At 41.7% G+C, this 22,947-nt stretch overlaps 1 protein-coding gene across 19 annotated transcripts in view; it reads right to left on the reverse strand.

The window, feature by feature from the left end:
• The window catches only part of myo3b (myosin IIIB), a 661,003-nt gene that overhangs the window by 577,258 nt on the left and 60,798 nt on the right, over positions 1-22,947 (reverse strand). For all 19 annotated transcript variants that reach the window (XR_005944587.1, XR_005944588.1, XM_041201000.1 and 16 more), the window contains 3 exons: positions 1,465-1,569; positions 1,148-1,247; positions 160-236 (listed from right to left, as the gene is read on the reverse strand). Coding sequence is in view for 17 of the 19 variants with exons in the window: in XM_041201000.1 (XP_041056934.1) it covers positions 160-236; positions 1,148-1,247; positions 1,465-1,569 (282 nt within the window). In the remaining 2 variants the exon portion in view is untranslated. The remainder of the gene's footprint in view (positions 1-159; positions 237-1,147; positions 1,248-1,464; positions 1,570-22,947) is intronic.

A 22,947-nucleotide genomic window follows, 5' to 3' on the forward strand; every position in this document is an offset into this window, starting at 1 on the left:
TTTACGATTGCTGTTGCAGTATACCTCAAAATAATGTGAGCAGATCTCAGCATTACATTTTGTTCATGCCATTTCTAACCTATTCATGTTCCCTTTCTTAGCACAATTTATACCAAAGTTCAGAAGTGAATGCAAGTAGCAAGTTAAAACCCAACCCACCTCAGGTGCCATCCAAAAGGGTGTACCCACGGAAGTATTGCGACGTAATCTCGCATTTGTAAGCTTAGCTGAGACACCTATTTAACAAAAATGCAAAAATTAATATGTTGATTCAAAAATAAACATATTGTAGAAAATCAGCAGTGAATTGGTTAAAATACTCACTTTAATGTTTACTGTTAGTTTGCAATCCCACCACAGGCAGATACTTAAACCTACCAACCATTTGTGAGAGTTTCAGCAGCTCTTGATAACTCTCTTGATAGCAAAATATTTCACCCGGGTAAAGAAAAGAGACTGACACAGACTAACATACCACACAAGCAGAGCAGTGACGATGGTTGTCATGGAGAAAAATCAGCCTCACAGGAGGAGGACATGTAGAGGTGAACAGCCTTGTGAGTTTGTTACCTTAAATTAGTAAAATGCAGTTATTACTAATTCTCCAAGGCATTTTTGTTCTATATTTTCCCACTTGAACAATTTACCTTCAGGAACTCAGCAATTAAATGGAACAGTTATATTTGGTGCCGAGTCCATTTTACCTTCTGCACAGAGGGACTAGTATTGCCTTAGGCTTTTCAGTCATTTAACAGAGAACTATCATTCCCTTTGAGCTGCAAAAAATATCAAGCACCATGATGTAAAATAACAAAAACTGCCATGAAATAGTTTGCTGTAATTGTACCATGAAGCTTGCCAACACAGTCAAGTAAATAGAACACTTTTCTATTGGCATGAATGAGAGATGTTTTATTCATCATTTTATTTTAAGAACAGAGTTCATCCAACATTCTTGAGCAGACAGATTATTTGGTAACAGTTCCTTAGGTACTCCATCTGTTAAATCCAATCCTCTGACACGAAAAGCAAAATATACTTTGCCTGTGGCGTCACAGAAAAGCTCATGCTGTCTAAGCGAGCAATAAATTGCAGCCTATGGCTAAAATGCAAACTTCAGAAAAAATAAATGGGAATTAGACATTACCAAAATCAACCAGCTTGATTCCTCCTTCTGTTGTCAGAAGAATGTTGTTGCCCTTAACATCACGATGAATAATTCTGTTGTTGTGCAAATGCTGAAGACCCTGCAGAAAATATAAAAAGTCCAAATAGAATTATACAGAAACAATTATTCTTTGTGAAATAACTTATTTAAGTCAATCTGCATATGCATTAATGAAATACTGAGTGATTGTACTGCACTATACTCCAGCCACAAGTCCATTTTGTCTCATACTATTGCATAGAAATAAAATGTACTTAACAAAGAACAGATATGGTCTGTTGTCATTTAGTTCTTACCAAAAGTGCCCCATACAAAATGTATGAGATTAGTGCTTCATCCATGCATTCACCACGCTTCAGTACATTTGTGATGAGTTCAGTGACAGAACCTCCATTGCACAGCTGTGAAAGAATCAGAAGCATTTCTATTAGTTAGCAAAGTAATTTCATTTTTAAATTTTCATTCCAACACTGCAGAAAAGTGAAAATTAAATAGCAAAAATGCTGGCAAAATTGCATCAATTTATACAGCAAATTAATTTCATTTTAATGAAATAAACATCCAGAATAGAACTTTTGCAATATAGTACAGTACAACTTTGTTATATTTTGTGAAATTTAATTAATTTTTTTTTGAATACAGAATTTTTAGGTGTGAACGGTGTTTCAATTTTTATATAACAAAAACGGCATCTCGTGATATAACCGGCACAGCAAGATACATATTATCAAATTAATCTATTACACTTGGCAAAGTTACCACAGGGTAACATTGCTACATAACCTACAGAGTCCAACAACCCAGATTTTGTTAAACTACATTATCCCAAATGATATACTGGGCAGCGCAGCTCATTAATATGCTTGGACATGGAACCACTGAATAGCAAGGCATAGACTCGCCCTTCCATGCCAGAGGTTCAACCTCAGGCGCAGCACTCTTGAAGGTACCACATGAAAGCCTGGTGCTTCCCATGAAGAAAAAAAAGGCAATCATAGAAAGAATTGTCCCAGCTGACTACAATATGCATTTAGAGCAAGGCACTTGTTTCTTATCTCGGTCATCACCAAGGGAGAACAGGGAATTAAGAAAAATAAATTATCCAACTTATATGATCATTCTTCAAATAATAAAACGCCTTCATACACCACAGAAGTCTTGTTTGATTGTTTTACAGCCACTGACCTTAATTTTACTGATTGGGCAGATGACCCGATGTTGGGGGGGGGGGGGAGCGGAATGGAGGTCAGCGGCACACGGGCCAGCGGTGGAACCTCCTCCATGATTTTACCGTGAAGAGCCAATTTAGGGCCATCACGCACGGGAACCAGGCAATTATCAGTGGCAAAACGGTCATAACACCAGCAACTTGTACGCAGGCACCATTTTTAGAAGTGCAGGAGCAGCACTCAGACAGGCTGAAGACATAAGCAAAGAGGGGGGGATGTACAGCAATGGAGAAAACTGAGGAATGGCTCCATCATGAGAAAGGGTCACATCATGTTTCAGCTTGGCAGAAAAAGGACAGATTTCCTCTTTCCTGCAGACAGGAGGAGGCAGCCAGTATGCCTAATAAAGGGGAATGGGTGGAGATAGCAGACAGACATCATTAGCAGCTGGAGTGGTCAATGCAAGAACCTGGATCCAGCAGGAAGAGATTTAATGAGCTGCTGCTCATTAAATCTCTGGAAAGGTAGGTGGAGCTTAGAATTGCAAACTGGAAGCCCAGCATGAATTAAAAGGTGTCCATCAAATGTAAGACCAGGTGATAGACCCATGCACGGGGCAACACCTAGCTGAGGTGCCCAGTGTATACACACTCAAACCCCATGGTTGGTGATGGATGAATGCTGCAATGAGATGGCTAAATGGCCACCTCATCGTGCCATCCCAGTGGTGTGGTGCTTAGGGTAGCCAACCCTCCTGGAATTTCTGGGAGTCTACTGGAATCGGCATCAATCTCCCAGTGGCTAAAGGGAGCATTCCAAGAGATTTTAAAACGCCGTTTTAAGCAAATCAGTGATATCACGTACTTCTGAGCCACAGCTGGACCTGACACAGTGTTGCCCAATCAAATTCAAATCATAAATTTGAAAACAAAAAAGCCAGGAGGACCCCAGTTGGCTAGAACTTTTTGGGGGATGCATGGAATTGTTGGATTTTGAATTTCAGTGAAGGATGATGCCCTGCTTTAAGCTTCAGTCTGCTGGGTCACACTTGACACCATCATGCATTCCCAGGTAAGAAATATTCTTCAATTGATAAGGAAATAACAGCGTCTCAAAAAGGAACAGGCTTCACCATATAATGGACAGTAAAATGTTTAGGTCCAGAAGTGGAAAATCAGTCTGATTAACTTCAGTATCTGTTAACAGTGATAGATGAGAGTAGAGAAAAGTCTGTGCAGTATTCCTGAGCTTTTATGATAGGGATCAATTGGAACTGCATGCATCCAATGAGTGAACTTGGCTGAGTGCAGCAGTGAGTCACCATAAACGAGGGAAAGAGACAGTGAGCAGAAAGTACTTTGCACCTGCCTGTCTACATATGCACACACACAGGAATGTGTGGTGAAGTTACTGATGGTAGACCTGCAATCGCCCTTATCGTTGTCAGACACGTCAGGACCAAGATGGTTTCCAGCAGGATCTTGACTAGCACAGGTGCTGAGCCAGAGTCCCACACGGGAGTGGAGACACTGGGAGAGAGCCAACAGCTCCAATGCCCCGGCCCCTGTCCTAGCATCACTGACTGACAGGTTACCAAGGAGGGGTGGGGGGGGCAGAAAGCGCATCAGCCAAATCAAGTTAATAATGCATGAGGATTACTGTGGCAGATTTTCAATCAGGAGCTGCTGGGAAATGTCTGGAAACAACATTGCAATGGATGTAATCTGCCCCTAAACGTTGCAACCATTGTGTAAGATACAGATACAAAATCCTTATTAGCTGCAAAATAGCACCAGTGGGAAATGCACTCAACAATCTATGTAGCTATGAGATGTTGGGGTAGAAATTTGCCTTGGTTTTGTGCAAAGAACACTCAAGACTTCTGAAACTGTTTTGAATGGAAGACAGCAATTAGGAGCTCCATGAGTACAGTGGAGATAAAGTAAGAGAATGATTTCTCAGTTCAACTTAAAGTGAGAACCAAATTCCAGGTAGGTGATTTGCATGTGAAATATCCCATCAGCCCCTAGTAAGTAGGCATCCTAAACCATTAGGAATGCACCCATTATCCTGCAGAATATTAGCCTTTGTAGCTATCCTAAAAAATACTGATACAGAATCCTTATCAACTAAAAAAGGAGTTGAACAGCATGCAGTTTAATGTCTTTTACATATCTGTTAGGGATTGAGAGGGATCTTTGGAAGTCAACAGAGGTTCTGGTTTATAAGGCTTCCATCAGTGGTGCTTGCATCAAATCCTGGGGATCAAATGGGAGGACCACGGGACTAACACGAACGTCCTCTATGAAGCTGCATCTACCAGCATTGAAGCCTTGCTCCTGCGGAATCAACTCAATTGCGTCCAGATGCCCGAAAACCGCCTTCGTCAGCAGGTTCTCTTCTCATAACTCCCCATTGGCCAATGCTCAAAGGGCAGCCAAAGGAAAAGATATACAGGTAACTCAGCATGGCACCACCTGATCCATCAAGGCACAAGCCACTTTGAGGCTCAGCAACTCAACAGCAAGGCGGAACGGTGGCGGAAGGAGAAGGAATCCAACCCAGAGCTGCAATTTCCACTCCACTGCGCAACAACGTGCCCCCACTGCGGAAGAACATGCGGATCCAGGATTGGGCTCCTCGGTCCTCTCAGGTCATCTGAAGTCTCACCAAGCCTGATGGATGTCATCTTTGATTCCCAGAGACCGCTGACAAGGGCTTGGGATGGCATGATACACAGTGGGAACAAATCAACACCATCCCAGTGGGAACAAATAAACACCATCCCAACCCTTAAGTGTGCTTGGAACATGGTGCAGTAAATCATAAGACCATTAGAATAGGAGCAGAAGTAGGCTATTCGGTCCATTGAGTCTGTCCGCCATCCAATGAGATCATGGCTGATCTGATAATCCTCAACTCCACTTTCCTGCCTTTTCCCCATAACTCTTGATTCCCTTAAAAATCTGTTTATCTCAGTCTTGAATATACTTAATAACCCAGCCTTTACAGCTCTCTGCAGTGAAGAATTCCACAGATTCACTGCCCTCTGAGAGAAAAAACTCATCTCCATTTTAAATGGGTGACCCTTACTCTGAGGTTATGCCCTCTGGTCCTAGACTCACCCACAAGGGAAACAACCTCTCAGCATCTACCCTGTCAAGCACCCTAAGAATCTTATATGTTTCAATAAGGTCACATCTCATTCTTCTAAACTCCAATGAGTACAGGCCCAACCTACTCAACCTCTCCTCATAAGAAAACCCCTCCATACCCAGGAACAACGTAATGATCCTTCTCTGGACTGCCTCCAAAGCCAGTATATCTTTCCTTAGATAAGAGGACCAAAACTGTTCACAGTATTCTAGGTGCAGTCTAACTAATGCCTTGTATAGTTTTAGCAAGTGTCATGAAACTATTAACGTATATAATATTTTAGAAAATATTTTTATTTTAGAATAGAGGTTAGTCTATGGGTATATCTTAATTGAATTGAAGCCAGCTAGTCTGGGTGTTTTGATGGGTACTAGTTTTGATATGGAAGAGCGATAGCATGCATTTGCATTTTTTGAATAGAGCATTCAAGAAGTGGGGTGAAAACTTGACACCTTTCTAGCAGATACCAAGCTAAATGTTTATATTATTAATAAAATTGGTACTATAAAAGGGGTTTCATTGTTAAAAGGTGAAGTTCAAAGAGGTTGTTGATACAATGAGAATTTGAATTCAATCAGTAGTGATAGGTATAACTTCAGTAGTTTTCGGGTGTGCAGGCAGAGGCAACGTAAGATCAAAAGGCAGCTGTAAGCCTCCAACTGGATCCACAGTGGAAAGAATCTCATTTTGAATTTGTAAGGTGAAAACGTTTTGCCTGGTGTTTTGGTTAAGTCTATGGGTTGCTGTTGCCTTAATGGAGATTAGTTCGGGAATTTGTTAAAAATTATGATAGTAGTAATTTGTAGCCATGTGTACAAATATTTTAACCTGTGTAAATTAATAAAATGTTTCATTTAGTAGTGGAATAATTCCTGAATTTAGAGTCGCATCTCAAACGTAACACTTAAAATTATAGGTTATGACAGTTGTTTAAAGTTTCCCTCTGGGATTTTTAAATAACTCCCCTTTACGAATGCACTGGTCATAACACAAGACCTCCCTACTTTTATACTCTATTCCCTTTGAAATAAAGGCCAGCATTCCATTTGCCTTCCCTATTACCTGCTGAACTTGTATGCTAGCTTTTTGTGATTTATGCACAAGGACCCCCAAATCCCTCTCTGCTGCAGTTTTCTGCAGTCTTTCTCTATTTAACTAATATTCAGCTCCTCTATTCTTCCTGCTTATCCTCAAATTTTCCCACATTATATTCAGTCTGCCAAGTTTTTGCCCACTTGCTTATATCTTTCTGTAGATTCTTTGTCTTGCCTTTGGCAAGATGAATAATCCTTCACCTACCTAAATAAATGTCTTGGATTTGAAATTTAGGCAGACAACCAGCAGTCACCAGCAATAAAGAAGCCATGGTCATTACAAAACCCCAATCTCATTTAATTTTAGCAGGTAAGCTGCATTGGCCCAAACAGATGGATCAACAGAGCAAGCCAGGTCGAAGCCTGAAATGAGTAAATATTACCTTTAGATGGCCTGTTCTTTTCCATCACCCTGGAACGGATCGGAGCCTACACTGCACAGAAAAATTAACTGCACTAAAGTGCTCATTGCCATTTTGGGGACTCTGGCTACAGGTTTAGGAGTTACCTCTCTTTGACTGATGAGTGATACCTCTGAGACTTTTTTGAAAGAGGCTGCACCCTCCAAGTAAAAATGTGAATGAAAGGAATGAAGCAGTTTTATTTTCTATTTCTTTTGCCATGGACTGACAGTGTGCTGACAAGGGGCTAAATGGAAAAAAGTAGCTGATTAATTTATTTTTAAAATACTTGTGCAATTTGTATTAGTTTTTGATTCCTAAAAATCTATGTATTGCACGCTGTTTGAGTTCTGTTTCTTGCAAATTAAATTTGAGAAAATTATGTGAAATTGGGACAGAATTTTGCATATAAACATTGATGGTCAAAATGAGTATGACTATTATATCAGTAGCAGGTTTCCCAGCTCTGAAGAAGAACCATACGGACTCGAAAAGTCAACGCTGTTTCTCTCTCCACAGATGCTGTCAGGCCTGCTGAGGTTTTCCAGAATTTTCTGTTTTTGTTCGAAATCAAAGATTTTGATGTCCTGGGGCATTGGTAATAATGGATTCTGGAAGTATGGGGCTAATGGATATTCGTAGTGAATAAATTTAAGAAAGAGTTCATAAAATTATTACTGAAAGACAACAAAATGCTTCTACTTGTTTCCTGGAAAATAACCAGTTGCATAAGTAATATTTGACTGCATTCTGTCTGGAATAGTAAATAAAATTGCTAGTGGTTTAATGAAACCCCAGTGGTGTAAATAAACAATCCTTCCACAATTAGCAGTTATCTGGGGAAAAGGAATAAAAAGTGGAAGCTGATCCCAAACATCATTCAACCTCATTTAAATTTAGTGGCCATAGTTCATAAAATCACATTTTTGCCAGCTTTTTTTTCCCCACAGATCAGAATCTTCTGTTTGGTGGGCCAATGCATAAAATGACGCGAGGTGACGTCGGGCATGCATCCCGACATCTCCACACTTCATTTAGATTTTCAGGTTGGCAGGCGCGCATCCGAATCAGCTGCGTGCCCACCGACCTGTCAATGGCCTATTAAGGCCATTAAAAAACTAATTGAAATGGATCTGCCGGTCCAACCATAAGATTGGCGGCCAGGCCGGGAGCCCTGGCGGGCTTCTGAAAAAGCATGAAAACTCATCCATGGGCGGGATGAGGTTTCATGAGTAATTTAAAAATCTCAGAATAGTTCAAAATAAAAGTTATGGACATGCCCCAACTCATGTGAGTGTCAACAGTGTCACATGAGGGGGCATGGCAGCGAAATTTTTCTCTCATCTTTATTTGAAGTTTCAAATCTGTGCCGATCTCCCTGATGCAGCACCCAGGGAGATCTATGCGCTTTTTCGTATGCAAGCGCGAAAGAGCGCACTCTCATCTCAGGGAATCACCCCCCGCCCGCACAGGGATCACATAGTGCTTCCTGGTAGACTGCATGCTGGGTGGGACTTAATTGGCCCGCCCACATAAAATGACGGCGCGCCCCCACCCGTGTCTGCTCCCACACATCCCCACCCCCCATCATCGTTTTTTCATATTTATAAAATTTTTATGCCTCTGGGTATTGTTCCAAAGATGATGAATGGAAACTACAACTGGCTTCATGGGATCTTTCAAATTGAGAATTTCTTCACAGCAACTAGAATTTTGTAGTGCATATTATCTGGTCATGTGATGTAGGATTTCCTGGTATCATCATTTCAGAGGAAAAGTTATTTCAGGTATTGTCCTGAAAAAGTGGTATCGAATCATATTTAATTATTTTATGGAAGGTGCTCCTAGAATTGTAATTATTAAAAGATTCCAGGATTTTGACCCAGTGATAATAAAATGAACTGCTACGTACATCCAAATCAAGATGGCACTCAACTTGGAGGGGAACTTTGAAGGGGAGAGTGTTCTCATAACCTTGTTGCTCTTTTCCTTCTTGCTGATTGTATGTGCTGAGCTGAAGGGTGCTCTCAAAGTAAACGTGGTGAGTTCCAATAACATCTTGTAGGCAGCAATGTATCTATTCCCTCCATTGTTGTACAGAGCCCAAAGTAGGAAGTTGGGCTGGTCTGTCCTGGATGACATTGACCCTTCTTGGTATTGTTGTTGCTGCAAACCCCCTGAGCAAGTGCTGAGTCTTCTACTTTTCTCATCATTCACAGATGCTAGCTGGCTGATCATCATTCAAAGGCTTCAGACTCTCCAGTTTGAATGAGCCAGGCTGAGAAATATTTTCCAGATAATGACTGGGACAAAATTAAATTAAATGACTCCAGAGAAGTTTCCATTCTTCCACAACACCAAGACATTCTCTGTGACATTGACCATTGGGCATTAGTCCTTCCCATCCTCTTCTTAGTAGCTTTGAACACAGCTGACCCACACCATTCTTGCCAACACCTTGCCCCTTTGGGACTCCCCACACTCTTAATTAGCCATTTGTAGCAAAAGCCTGTCTAGCAATGGCTTCTCTTCCCACCATTATACCATCACATCTGGAGTCTCCTAAGGATCCAATGTTGCTTTCCCTCCTTTTCCTCAATCATATGCTACTCCTTGGTGACAAAGTTCACAGACATTAAGCCAGCTTCTACATGTATGCCAATAACACCCATTTCTAGCTCTCTCAACCTGTCCACTGTCTCTCTTGTGAGGGGACTAAGACCTCACCCTATATATTTTATATGAAATAGATATACATATCCTAATGACTTTTGCTAAAATTTTAAAAACTAAACAAAGACCTTTTAAAATAGCTGAAGCTATGTCAGTCTGTGACCCTCGAACATAAGGAGCTATCTGGCAGTATGGCAAAAACTTGCACCTCGTTATTTCTGAAGAGACACTAACAATCCCCCTGTGGGCTGCAGAAACTAAATTCAAAGAAAGCTATACAAAAGCCATCTGCACCTCATAACCAAGGCTAGCCATCCAAGGTCTACTTGGCTGCTAGGACAAAAAAGCCTCGCAGCCTTCTTTTCAATCCTTAATGATTGGGACATTTAACCATCTCGGGAACCCAGACGAGGGATACACATCCCTTGTCAAAAGCAACATGAAGAGGTGGGAGTCATGTGATATGGGCCTCCAGCTTGTGTAACCAGTAATATTGCCTTGCTGTACTGCAAAATCTCAGTCTGCCATTTTACCATCTAACAAGCAGCACAGAAAAGGGCCTCTGCCCAGATTGAATATCTGGTTCCATCTGTACTGTTTCTACTGGAACTTCTGTGCTATCACCTACAAGACTGATTTATCTCTTCATGCCTATCTCATTGTGTGAAGTCAACACCACCGGAAAAGCGAATTAAATTGCATCAGTTTTCAGTGGGCTGACTTCCTGAAGGAATGTCTCACTGGACTCAATTCTGGACTCCAGACCCACATGAAACAATATTTCTCTGTGGCCTCTGCACGGTAAATCTTTCTTTTCTCTATCCCTCTTTTACTGTATAAGTGCAAAGGAGGCAACATTGCTACCCTCTACCCACGTTTGTGTGTGCAAATAAACCAACATTTTGAATTCATCGTTTTCTGAGTTTGCTGTGGGGTTATAAATAGAAAGTTAGGGGTTGGAAAATATACCACCATTTATAGAGGGGGAAGCAAATCAAAGACTTTTTTGTTTACAGACGGGTGGTGAGAGGAGAAATTAGTGCGGTCTAAATAACCCCCTCCTTCCGTAACACTGTTGTTTAACTGTTTATCTGGCATTCAGTCTCGAGTGAATTCTAACCTCTGCCAATTCAACATTAGGAAGAGCCAGCTTATGGCTATTTCCCCTTGTCTACCTTCAAATAACACATATCTCAAAAGTTGGGGTTGGGAGGGCAGGTAACAGTACTGAATACAACTTATGTTGCAAAGCATAAAAAGTCCTGAAACAGCAGAAGGTTTTGAAGCAGCAAACCAATTTTATTAATTCCAGAAATTATAACTAAAGACCTATCTTGATAATATCAGCCTGTTTTTTAGGACTGATGGCATTTTTGCAAATAGCAGCACCAACTATTTACCTCTGAAGGTTTGCACCTGAACTGCATTCAGCAATGCTGTAGAAAATATGCTGCAAAGCCCAGCATTCAATTACATGAAATTTACATCATCTTGAAGGGCAGGTACCACTAAAAGCATTGGAGAAATTTAGGTACAGCGCTAGCCAGAAGCAATGTATGAGCACTCATTTTTCCTTCTGCATTGCATTGATTTTTGATGTGCTACTTGTGACCAATGCAAAGGTAGATTGAGCCAAACAATTTTCAGTGTTGAACTTAATAGGTCATCGTGGTCCCCACACCCCCTGGCTAAAAGGAGAGCCCACCCAGGAGAAAAATGGCTGTGCCATTGTCATTTAATGGTATTAATAGGCTGGAGGTGGGATTTCTACCTTTCAGGGACAGCAAGTCCCACCTCAGAGAGCTGCCAGCCAATCAGATGACCAGCAGCTCTGTAGTCCAAGCAGCACCTGGCAGGAGCAGTGGCCACTGCTGGGACTACAGGCAATTTCCAGTGGTGTTCATCACTGGAACCGGACACCAAGGTAAGAGATGGAAATTTCATTGGGGTTAGGCTGGAAGGCTCTGGCAAGTGGTGGGGTTAGAGGAGTGGGGGACTAGTTTGAGAGATGAGGGGGAGGACAATGTGGTGGGAAGTGTGATCTTAAAGGGGGGGGAACCTCCGATGGCCACAAGGGATCTGCAAAAGGAGGTTCCCCCCAACCCCACCCCACCCAACATGAGCCTGTGCAGCTAAAGCTGCATGTTTCCCACAAGATGTGGGCCTCTCCCTGCCATGGGTAAAATAGCAGCAGGGATGGGATAAGGATCTTAAAAGTGGTCATTAAGAGGTCTGATGCCTCTAACATCCCCCTTAAAATTTCATACAAGTTAGGGGCATGCAAATAGATGGTGGGAAGGCCATGTGCTGAATTTTATGAACACCCTCCCCACCTTCAAACCTGTTGGTGGGGAGTGTAAAATCCAGTCCTTATATACTCTAGTGCTTCTATAGTAAAATGATTGCATAATATAACTTCACCATTTCAAGTTTTATGCAGTGATTTTTTTTAAACAGTGCAATTAGACAATATATATGTTGATTATGCTTTCTTCCTTAATTATTTATTTTGAACAAATCATAATTCCTCAAGTAAACCAACTTAGTGAACGATGGACAGAGATTATGGCCTTTTCAATCTTACATGTCCTGCCAATAAATCAGACTTAGACATAAATAGTTTCTTACAATTCCTGTTTATTAACAAACCAACACTCATTAAATATAAGAATACATTTTAAGTCCTGCAGAAATGTTTTTAATTATATCAGTACTTTATCATACGCAAGATGTTTTTATTGTTTTTTGCTTAGCATTCCAAAGTATGATTATGCAATTATAGTGCGATATTTTTATGCTTCTTATATGTAAACATCTGTATGATGAGCAAATCACGTTCATTCTATAGACACGCACATCATGGGAAAAGCCAGAAACAGGATACGAGAATTCAATTACGACTAGGTACACTTAAAACTGATTCTGCTAAGTATTTCTGACAGTTCCTACTTGTCTCATTTCCAGCAGGAGAGCATTTTTTTTCCATCGACTCAATGTAACTATTGGCTACCCCCAAACCCAGGAGTTCCTCCCTACAGCTAGTTCTCAAGAGAGGTGAGGAAGAAACATCACACTTCAATAATAAAAAGTGCAATAGTATGAAGAATATTCTGATGGCAATGTCACTCTTGGTGCATTCTGCTGCAGAAAAGTTTGTCATCAAATAAATGTCCCTGTAATTCTGATAAATTTAAAATATACTGGCTTTAATTTTCAATAAGGTGAGTTTTGGGCAGGTAGATAGTGGGAGAAATTCAAAACTCATCTGCTGCCCCAGGCAAAAGGTCCAGGGTATTTTAACTAAGTAGCTATCAGGGCACCAGGAAATGAGTGCAGTCTAATATGCCTTAAACATGAAGGAGGCCAGTCACTGCTGCAGTCCCAAAGCTTTTTCATTCTGACTGTTGGTGTCCACTGGAAAGGTAATGTACTGGTTTGCCATGGTAAGGAGAGCATTGGTGACCTGTTTGGTGTAGCTGTGCACTGTAGGCTAGAAGATGTGGATGATGTCGCCTCTAGCAGCTTGAAAAGAACCTGTGGTGAAAAGCTTAAGGGTGGAGGTGATTTTGACAGCCACTGGCAAAAAGCAAGCTTCCTGGTCCAACAGCTGGTCTCGTTGCAACATACCAGATAGGTTAGCAACAGCCTGCCTGGTGAAATGCAGCCACCTCACACACTGCTCCTTCGAAATATCCAAGAAATGAACGTGATCTATTGACCCTTTGAGATGAATAAGGTCTTCATGGACCCTTTACCTGCTACCTTCTAACAAGTGTATCTGATGCTTGTCCTAGTTGTTGAAGCTGGGGCTTCTCTTCCTCTAACTGTATATCCATCCATCATTGTATCAAATATGTGGTACATCCTGAGAAGTGACAACCCAGAACACTGGACGAATATGAAAATGGCAATTGTACTACAGCAAAACACTCAGCTATGCCCTATTCTCAAAATTACTATAACCAGCATTTTTGCAATGATTAATTAAAAACGCATCCAGAAACTAAATGCGAGAATACAGATTCTATCAAGTCAGTACTTTGATCGATGGCTATGCTGGAAAGTTTAAGAACTACAGCATCACTGTGATTGGGCTATTCATATTCAAATTATTCCTGGTTCAAATGTTTTCAACAAAGTGCTGCAAAAAATAACCCGATTTTCTTTAGAAGATCCTACCAAGGCTACATTTCTTGAACATCCAGCAAATACAAATGAATCCATTGTGTCAGAGGATTCGCAAGCTTATTAAAACCAACAGTGTGTGTTGATTGCAAGGGCCCTGGAGCTCTTAAGATATCAAAACTTGAATAGCAAAAGGAAGCAATATTTGACTACAAGGAACACCATATTTACATAAACTTGAATTTTATATTTGGATTACAGATTTGTGGATGTTAATATATGTTAACAGAGCCATATATATATTCAAAATATGCCTACATACCCTCCGAATCTGAGACTAATTGAGAACACAAAACAAGCTTTTTCTTATGACCAGTTCTCAAACTGACAATAAACTCCCAGGACAGATATGAAAGTCAGCACATCACGCATATAAATCCAGATACAGGCTTGAACGTCTATAATTGTTTAATGAGAAAGTAGAGAGCATAAATTCTATTTATCTGCTCTTGTTATCAGAAATATCAGATGCACGGAGCATATGGTTATCAGGGTTTCGTTTCTTCAGCTAAGTTTAAGTGGGGCTTCAAGACCAAGTGTAATTCTCAGATATAGCAGAGAAAACTGGATCAGAAAACACAGATTCCCAATTTGAGGTTAGACTTCAGTCTCAATTTTTATACTTTCATTATAAGTTCCTGTGTCTACATTTGTGATGGAAAGTAAATGACTGACACTTCAACTACACCCTCCTGCCAGTGGTGGTACAATGAAAATTTTCCAGTGACTATACATGTGCAGTTGAACATAGAAATCAGGAAGTTGCTGTCTTAGTTGCCCTGCGACTATGGGCGAATTTTACGGCCCCATTTCAGCAGGGACGGGCCGTAAAATGCAGCGGGCCATTATAAATCCCATTGACGACAGCGGGAACGTAAAATCCTGCTGTCATAATATTCTGCCCTATAAGTTTTGTTATAACAGTATCTCAACAAGAGACCTCCCATTGAAATGCATGAAAGGCGTGAGGTTGTACATGCACACACGATATTCATCAAACACGCCAGAAAAAGTGAGGGCTTGTCCATTCAAACGTAATTGAATTTTTAACTTTACATATGTGGTATCTCATTCCTTCAGAATTTAATTATTGTTGGAAACATTTAAAAAATAAAAAGTGTTAAAACAATTTTACTTTTTCTTTGTCTTTTTTCTCCCTCTTAATCCGTAATTCTTTTCCTCTCTATTTTGCTTTCTGTATATGATTCAACATTGAGTTAGTTATTCTGACTTATACTTCCAGGTTTAGACTCTGCAGCCGGAATTTTAAGCTCCCCCGAGGTGGGTTGGCAGGCAGGGGACATAAAATTGGGTGCCATGGCAGCAGCACCATGTCCACTGGCTGCCCAAGTCCGCAGGTATTTTATCTGCAGCAGAGGTGCTGTCAGGCGCTGTTCACCAGTGGACTAATTGAGGCCAATTGATGGGCACTTAATGGCCTCCTCTATCCCATTGCCGTTAGGATTTTACCCATGGCAGAGGAAGCTAACAACAAGTGTCCAGACCACCCGGTGAAAACTAGAGTATTGCAGCCAGACTAGATTGTACTTCCTAGTCAGGTACCCTGTGCAATTGGAGGAACACCCCCAAGGTATTTCCCCATTGCCTAGCCCCGACCCCTCTGCCCTGTCGATCCCAGGTCCCCAACCCCCACACTGGGGTCTGCCAGCCTGGCCCTGGCAAGACCTCGGACTTACCTGCAAGTCCAGGCTCCTTTTCTTCGGGTGTGCTGCCTGGACAAGGGAGATGCTGGCCATTTCATTGGCCAGCAGCTCTCAGCAGCAGAATTCCCTCTTGGATGGGAGTGAAAGTCCTGCCTCAAACCAATTGAAGGCTTGACAATCATTAAATGGCTGCAGGGCTAGCCAGCAAAGCAGAGGCAGGCTCGTGCTTGGGAGTCAACTGGCACAAGACATTCATTACACTTGCAGACGGTCTGTAGACTTTTGCATTGGAATGTGGGGTTAGTAGGAAGCAAAAACAATTCTTTGCCTTCTATTGAGAGTCTGGGATTTGCGATTAGGGCAGGCAACAGTGTAGCTCCCTAATATGAATTCTTCAAATTTATATGTTAAGACGAGCGGGACTAACTTTTATTTGAGTTCCCTAACTCTCCAGCACGAGCCTGGGATGGTCAGATAACACTTCAGTAAGAAATAGTAAGGTATTAGGTGGGGTCAAAGTAAGAGAGAAATAAGGTCAAAGTTAAGTTTACTAAGCATGTATGTGAATGTGCTGACTGTGGTAAAAAAGAGGTTGGTGAGCTGCAGGCTCAGATAGCCAAGTGGGGATATGATGTGGTGGTGATAACAGAGAATTGGCTCAAAAAGAGCAAGATTGGATGCTAAATATGCTTGGATACAAGGGGAGAAAGTGGCATACAGGTAATGTCACTGGGCTAGTTATCTAAAGATCCAGGCTAATGCCCTTGGGACATGGGTTCAAATCCCACCATGGCAGCTGGTAGAATTTAAATTCAATTAATAAAATAATCTGGAATTGAAAACTTGTCTCAGTAAATGGTGAAACTATCAATCATTTTAATTGTCTAGTTCACTAATGTCCTTTAGGAAAGGAAATCTGCCACCCTTACCTGGTCTGGCCTACATGTGACTCCAGACCCACAGCAAAGTGGTTGACTCTTAACTGCCCTCAGAAATGGCCTACCAAGCTATTGTTAGGAAGTAGAGAGTTTAAGTAAGTTATATGTGCATTTGTGTGTGTTAGGAATAAGGTATATCCTTCAGCTTTAATTTATATTTTTGTCTAACTGTGGGTTAAAAAGGTGAAACCTGGGATCAGTTTCATTTTAGAGTGGAGACAGCAAGTCTCTTTGTATACCTACATTGTTAATGAGTTTTATGGCCGTTGAAGTGGAGACCTGTGTTATCAAGGAGGGTAGTGGTTTAGAGAAGTTAAAACAAAGTATAAAAAAAACTGTGCTGTTGCCTAGCAACACACATACAAGAGAAACCGAAAGCAGTAGGTCAGTGTGCTCTAAAGTTGAAAGGGGTTGCCAGCAGAAACAGTATTGGAGAGGTACAGACAGCAACTCCTAAACTAAAGTTAAAACCTGCTGCTAGGAGAAGTTGGACAGGAGGGAGCTGCAGGAAGCAGGTTTTCCCCTAAGAGGAGAAGAGGGGTTCCGAGAAGACCTTCTAGTCATAGGGAATGAATAGGAATTGGAAAAGGTCCTGTTAAGCAAAGTTAGGAGTGGGGAGCAGAGAAAGACTCCAAGCTTAAAGGGAGAAGCTACAGGACAGAGATTTAAAGCAATATAGGCTTGCGACAAGCCAGGAGATCCAAGGAGACAGCTGAAGGTTTGTAACTCTTTTCTATGAACATGTGGAGCAGTGGTGTTCTGTTGGCATGGCTGAGCATTTGAGGGAGAGTGCATAGAAGAAAGCTTGAATGCATGTGGCAATCCAGGGTAGAGGAACATGGGAAGGAAAGTTCGAAATCCTAGAGGTGGATGCTTTCAGAAGGCATTTGAGAGAAAGCATCATTTGGGAGAAGATTCCATAGCGGATTTTTCACGAGTGGAGATTGAAAAGATGGAGTTCAGTGAGACCAGTTGGCTCACAGGGTGACAAGCATCTAGGGTTGTGGTGGGGGCGGGGCGGGGGGAGGTGGTGTTGGAGTTGATTAAGGATCCATAGCGACTGTTTGGCGTGATATCTGTCACTTGGTTTCAGAGTGTGGTGCGCCTGACCATAGGTCGCCTATTGGTTTACATGGACTGTGGAGTTGCTGTGAACATTAGAGTATAAAATAGCCTTTCGTAACTTGTGTTATGTTTATGATTCTGTATATATCTGTAAAGATATATTTGTGCGAGAAGGAGTATTGTAATATGGTTCATCTTTTCTTGTTTAATAAATGTTTTATTCTTTTTGTTAAAAGTTCATCAACTGACTCCTGTGACTCTGTTCAGTAGCCGCCCTCCAAGTTTCTATAAAAAAACATGTTAGAATCTATCAAGCCAGGTTCCACCCTGGGATCCAACTTGTCCAATAGTAACATCAGCTGGGATCATAACACCATTCCATTTCAAGGGCAATTAGGGGTGATACCAGCGACACTCACATCCCATGAAAGAATAAATAACAAGGTGTTCCGGAAAGATAAGGAGGTAGGGCAAAAATACTTGTTAAAGAACACATTACAATGCTGGAGGGAGAGAATGTCCTAGAAGGGTCAAGGACAGAATCTATTTGGTTGGAGCTATGAAAAAATTGAGGTACCATTACACTACTGGGTTTATTCTATAGACCGCTATTTAGTGAGAAAGATATAGGGGAACACATTTGTAAAGAAATTACAGGAGAGGTGCAAGAACTATACAGTAGTTATAATGGGGATTTTAATTATCCAAATACAGGCTGGGATAGTAATATGTAAAGGACAAAGAGGGGAAAGAGTTTCTAAAGTCTGTTCAGGAGAATTTTCGAGGTCACTTTGTGCCAAATTCTTGCTACTGAAGCGAGTAGCTCGAGTCACGAAATTTCCCAACTTGTCAGATCTGCCAAAGGGCCCCATTAGACCAGATTTCACTCCAGGAGGTGGGCAGGAAACAAAACCTAGGCAGCCACATGGGCAGGTAGGCTGGTTAGAAGATTCACTTCATCCCAGTTGTTTCCAATGTTGATAGGCCCTCAAACCCTTGCCCTCCCACCAACCCCCATGGCCACTCATACCCCATGCCACCTCATGCAACCTCCATAGCTATTCACCCAGTATCCATCATGGGCAGACCTCAGGAGCCATGGTTGAGATGAAAATGATAAACTTCTATCCATTTAATACAGCTCCCACTCATATATATTTGTTAGTGAAAAAACTCCCATTCAAGAAACCCATTTGAAGCTTTTAAATATCAAGTGGTTAATTGCTTGTATTCAGACCCACATGAAACACAGCTTATCTTTTTAATAGCCCCTTTAAACTGTCAATCATACTGTGAACTCAGGATGACTTGCTGATATAATTACTGCTTTTGAAACTAAGCCAAGCATTCATAATATAATAATAGCCCTTGGGGAAATGTTAACAATGACCTCTATTGAAACTGCATGGCCAGACGATAATGTTTTCTTTCTAACCTACACCAGATGGCCTGTTAATCAAAGCAGACCAGCAGAGGGATGTTTTTTTTAACTCACTGACAATTTCAGCCTGTTTTTTTCCATGTTTGAAGAGCAAGGAATTTAAAAAGAACTTCAGATCATGACACTTAGACCTCATCCCACCATTTAAGAGAGTGCTGACTTCATGACTCCTGTAATGTGGGTTAAGGCCCTTGCAACAGCCAAAATGGAGTTTGTCTGAGCTCAACACTAAGCCAAGTTCAAATGACCCTGCAAAGTTTGGGTTTCCCACCAATGTAAATCATGACCCAACCTCTTCATCCTACCAGCAAGAAACTGGATCTGTTTGAAATAGGGGCGAGACTTCTGCATCTGCGTCAGCCCATCATTTTTAAAGGTCTATAGAGACTTTAACTCCGTGAAAATCCAGCCCTATATTTCTGCTCCAACGAGGCAAGGTGTTGCTGGGTCTGGTCCTGGGGAATGACATGGATCAAGTGTGAGTAGGGGATAGTGATCATAGTGTCATAAGGTTTAGCTTAGCTGTGAAAAGGACAAGGAACAATCTAAAGTTAAAATAATTAATTGAGGGGGGGTCAACTTCAGTGGATGGGCACTTGAAAGAACTAAACCTGCAGTGCTACAGGAATCAAGGGTTGAATGTCCTCCTCTGCTGCATAATGACTCCATATTAAGTGTCACTTGACAAATGCGGGTTAATTAAGGAAAGCCAGCATGATTTTTTTTATTCATTCATGGGATGTGGGCATCACTGGCTAAGCCAGCGTTTATTGCCCAACCCTAATTGCCCATGTTCAGAGGGCATTTTTTAAAGAGTCAACTGCATTGCTGTGGGCCTGGAGTCACATGTCGGCCAGACATGGTGAGGACGGATTTCCTTCCCTAAAGGGCATTAGTGAACCAGATGGGTTTTTATGACAATCGACAATGAGACTTTTAATTCCAAATATTTATTGAATTCAAATTCCGCCAACTGCTGCGGTGGGATTCAAGCCCAGGTCTCCAGAGCTTTACCCTGGATCTCAGGATTGCCAGTCCAGTGACAATACCACTATGCCACCACCTCCCCACATTAAGTGCAAATCATGTTCAGCTAACTTGCTTAGTTTTTCGGTGAGGTAATAAAGAGGGTTGATGAGGGTCACGCGGTTAATGTGATGCACTTGGGCTGCCGCATAACAAGCTTGTCAGCAAATTCAATGCCATGGAATAAATAGATTTGAAGTTAGCTGAGTGACAGGAAACAGTGTAGCTGTGAACGGTTGTTTATCGGACTAGAGGAAAGTATATATTGGAGTTCCCCAGGGTTGGTTCTAAGACAACTGATTTTCTTGGCCTATATTAATTACATAGAATCAGGTGTGCAGGGTACAATTTCAAAATTTGTGGATGACACAAACTTGGAAATATTGGGAACCATGAGGAGGACAGTGATAAATTTCAAGGTGATATAGATGTGCTGTTGGAATGGGCAGACAACTGGCAGATGAAATTTCATACAGGGAAGTGATTCAATTTGGTAGGAAGCGGAGAGGCAATAAAAAAAATAAAGGGTACAATTCTAAAGTGAGTGGAGTAGCAGAGGGACCTGGGAGTATATGTGTATCATTGAAAGTGGTAGGCCTGTTGAGAAATCCATTATTAAAGGATATGAGATCCAGGGCTTTACATATGGAAGTGTAGAGTACAAGAGTAAGGAAGTTATTACAAACCCACCTAAAACACTGATTTGGTCTCAACTGGAGCATTGTCCCCAATTCTGGGCATTACACTTGAGAAAGGGTGTAGTAGGCATTAGAAAGGGTGCTGAAAAGATTCACAAGAATGGTTTCAGAGGTGACAACCTTCAGCTATGTGGGTAGATTGGAGAAGCTGAGGCTTTTCTCTCTGGAGAAGTGAAGGTCAAGAGGAAATTTGATTGAGATTTTCAAAAGCATGATGGGTCTGGACAGAGCAGAAAGGGAGAAACTGTTCCTGTTGGTGGAAGGCTCAAGAACCAGAGGATACCGAATTAAGGTGACTAACAACACAAGCAACAGTGACACGAGGAAAAATCTATTTTTCCCCCACACAGCATGTAGTTAGGATCTGGAATGCTCTGCTGAGAGTGTGCGTGGTGGAGATGGGTTCAATGAAGGCCTTCAAAAGACAATTAGATAATTATCTGAAGCGAAAAAAATATCAGGGCTACAGAGAAAAGGTGAGGTATTAGGACAAGGTGAGTTGCTCTTCCAGAGAGCTGACGTGAACACAATTGGCTGCTTGGCCTCCTCCTATGCTTTAGCCATTCTATGATTCACCTACCTAGGGTAATTGGTGCTTTGTTTATCCCTGTGAGATATCTGATGATATGCCCGTCATTTGAGTCTGGAGTATTATGCTTTGCTCGCCATTCGGGTAATAACTGGGGTATTTTTAATATGTTTTGATTATTAAATGAGAACAAGGCTGGCATTTATGCCATTCCTATTTGTTACATGTAGAAAGTACAAATATTAACACATTCTCAGATTATGCAATGCATTCTCTCTTTGTGCAAGGTGTAACAGGGCTAAGATAAATTGCAAAGAACAGGAGAAATCAAATACACACAAAAAAGTAAATACTAGATAGTCACATTAAAGATTTATCCCTATCAGCTTCAAAACAACAAAACCCACAGAACAATAAGAGAAAACTGTCTTTATCAAGTTCAATTGTAAGGACTGAAGAACAAAGAGGAAGTGGAGGTGTGAATAAAAAACACAAAACTGCAATTAACCTGAAAAATTAAGGAAATATGAAGGCAGCTCCTTGAACTGATGTTTTGCTTGACTGGGTAATGGGGATGTGCCTCAACTGCAGTGTGTAATTTGCATACAAGTACCAACCAATGGACCTTTAAAACCATCTAAATTACAGACATTCAATTACCAAGGGTGAAATACAGGGACATGCAATGTTTGTTTTTTGTATCCATGTACAAGTATTTTTTTGGTATAAAGCATTAGTTGTGTTAGGGGGGTACATTAAATCTTTGTAACACCTGCAGGAGTACTTCTAAAGCAACATAAGGCGGAACATTCCCTGATTTGCACCAGGTACAGTAGTGGACATGAAAAACGATATTTTCCCACTGGCTGCAATGGCAGGTTTTTGCTCAACATTGTCTGCTTTCCGGCGTGTCCTGTCTCATTAATAACATATGCACAGAAAACACTCCAGATACCTGGCAGGCAGGCTTGGATTTCCCACCACACATGGACCTCGGTGCTTCCTTGTTCTGGCCGCCATATTTAAAGTGCGCCAGCATGCAGCCTACTTCATGTCTACAGACCAGGACTGCTCCAGGTGACAGATGGCCCCAAAAGCAAAGAAGACGGCAGCCCTTATATTTAGTGACCTCTCCCTGGGGTGCTTGCTGGACGATTGCCACAAAATCCTCTGCCCCTGTTCTGGGCGAAGACCACCCACCAAGCTCACCAATCCAGCATGGGAAGCAGTGGTGACAAGTGCAACGCCCTCCAAAAGAGGGCAACCACCCAGTGCCACAAGAGGATGAATGATCTCTTCCATTCCGCCAGGGTAAGTAATTCTTCCCATCACTCTCAACAAACCCATCACACATCCACAGGGTTCGCACTCACTGCCAGATCAAGGGGCATCACTACTCATTCTCTCTCAAACACACCCATCTCCCCTGCCCATCGTGTCCTCATGCAATCCATGGAACCACTCACTCCACACATGCAAGACATCCTTTTCACCTGGCAAGCAACTTGCTTACACTCTCTCCATCTGTTTCCATCCGGGATAAGCCAGCCCACAACAAGAGGAAGACGTCTCAGACCGGAGAAGGCGTACCAAAGCTGAAGGTCCTCACGGCCTTCGAAAATAGAGCCATCCAGCTGGCTGACGAGGATGTGGATCATTCCTGTGCAGACAGTGAGGTCGGCTGTGCTGAACCAAGTGAGGATTCTGTACTGTTATATCCATCAGACAACCATACTGAGA

The sequence above is a fragment of the Carcharodon carcharias genome, chromosome 12 (assembly GCF_017639515.1).
Source record: "Carcharodon carcharias isolate sCarCar2 chromosome 12, sCarCar2.pri, whole genome shotgun sequence".
NCBI classification, from domain to species: Eukaryota; Metazoa; Chordata; class Chondrichthyes; order Lamniformes; family Lamnidae; genus Carcharodon; species Carcharodon carcharias.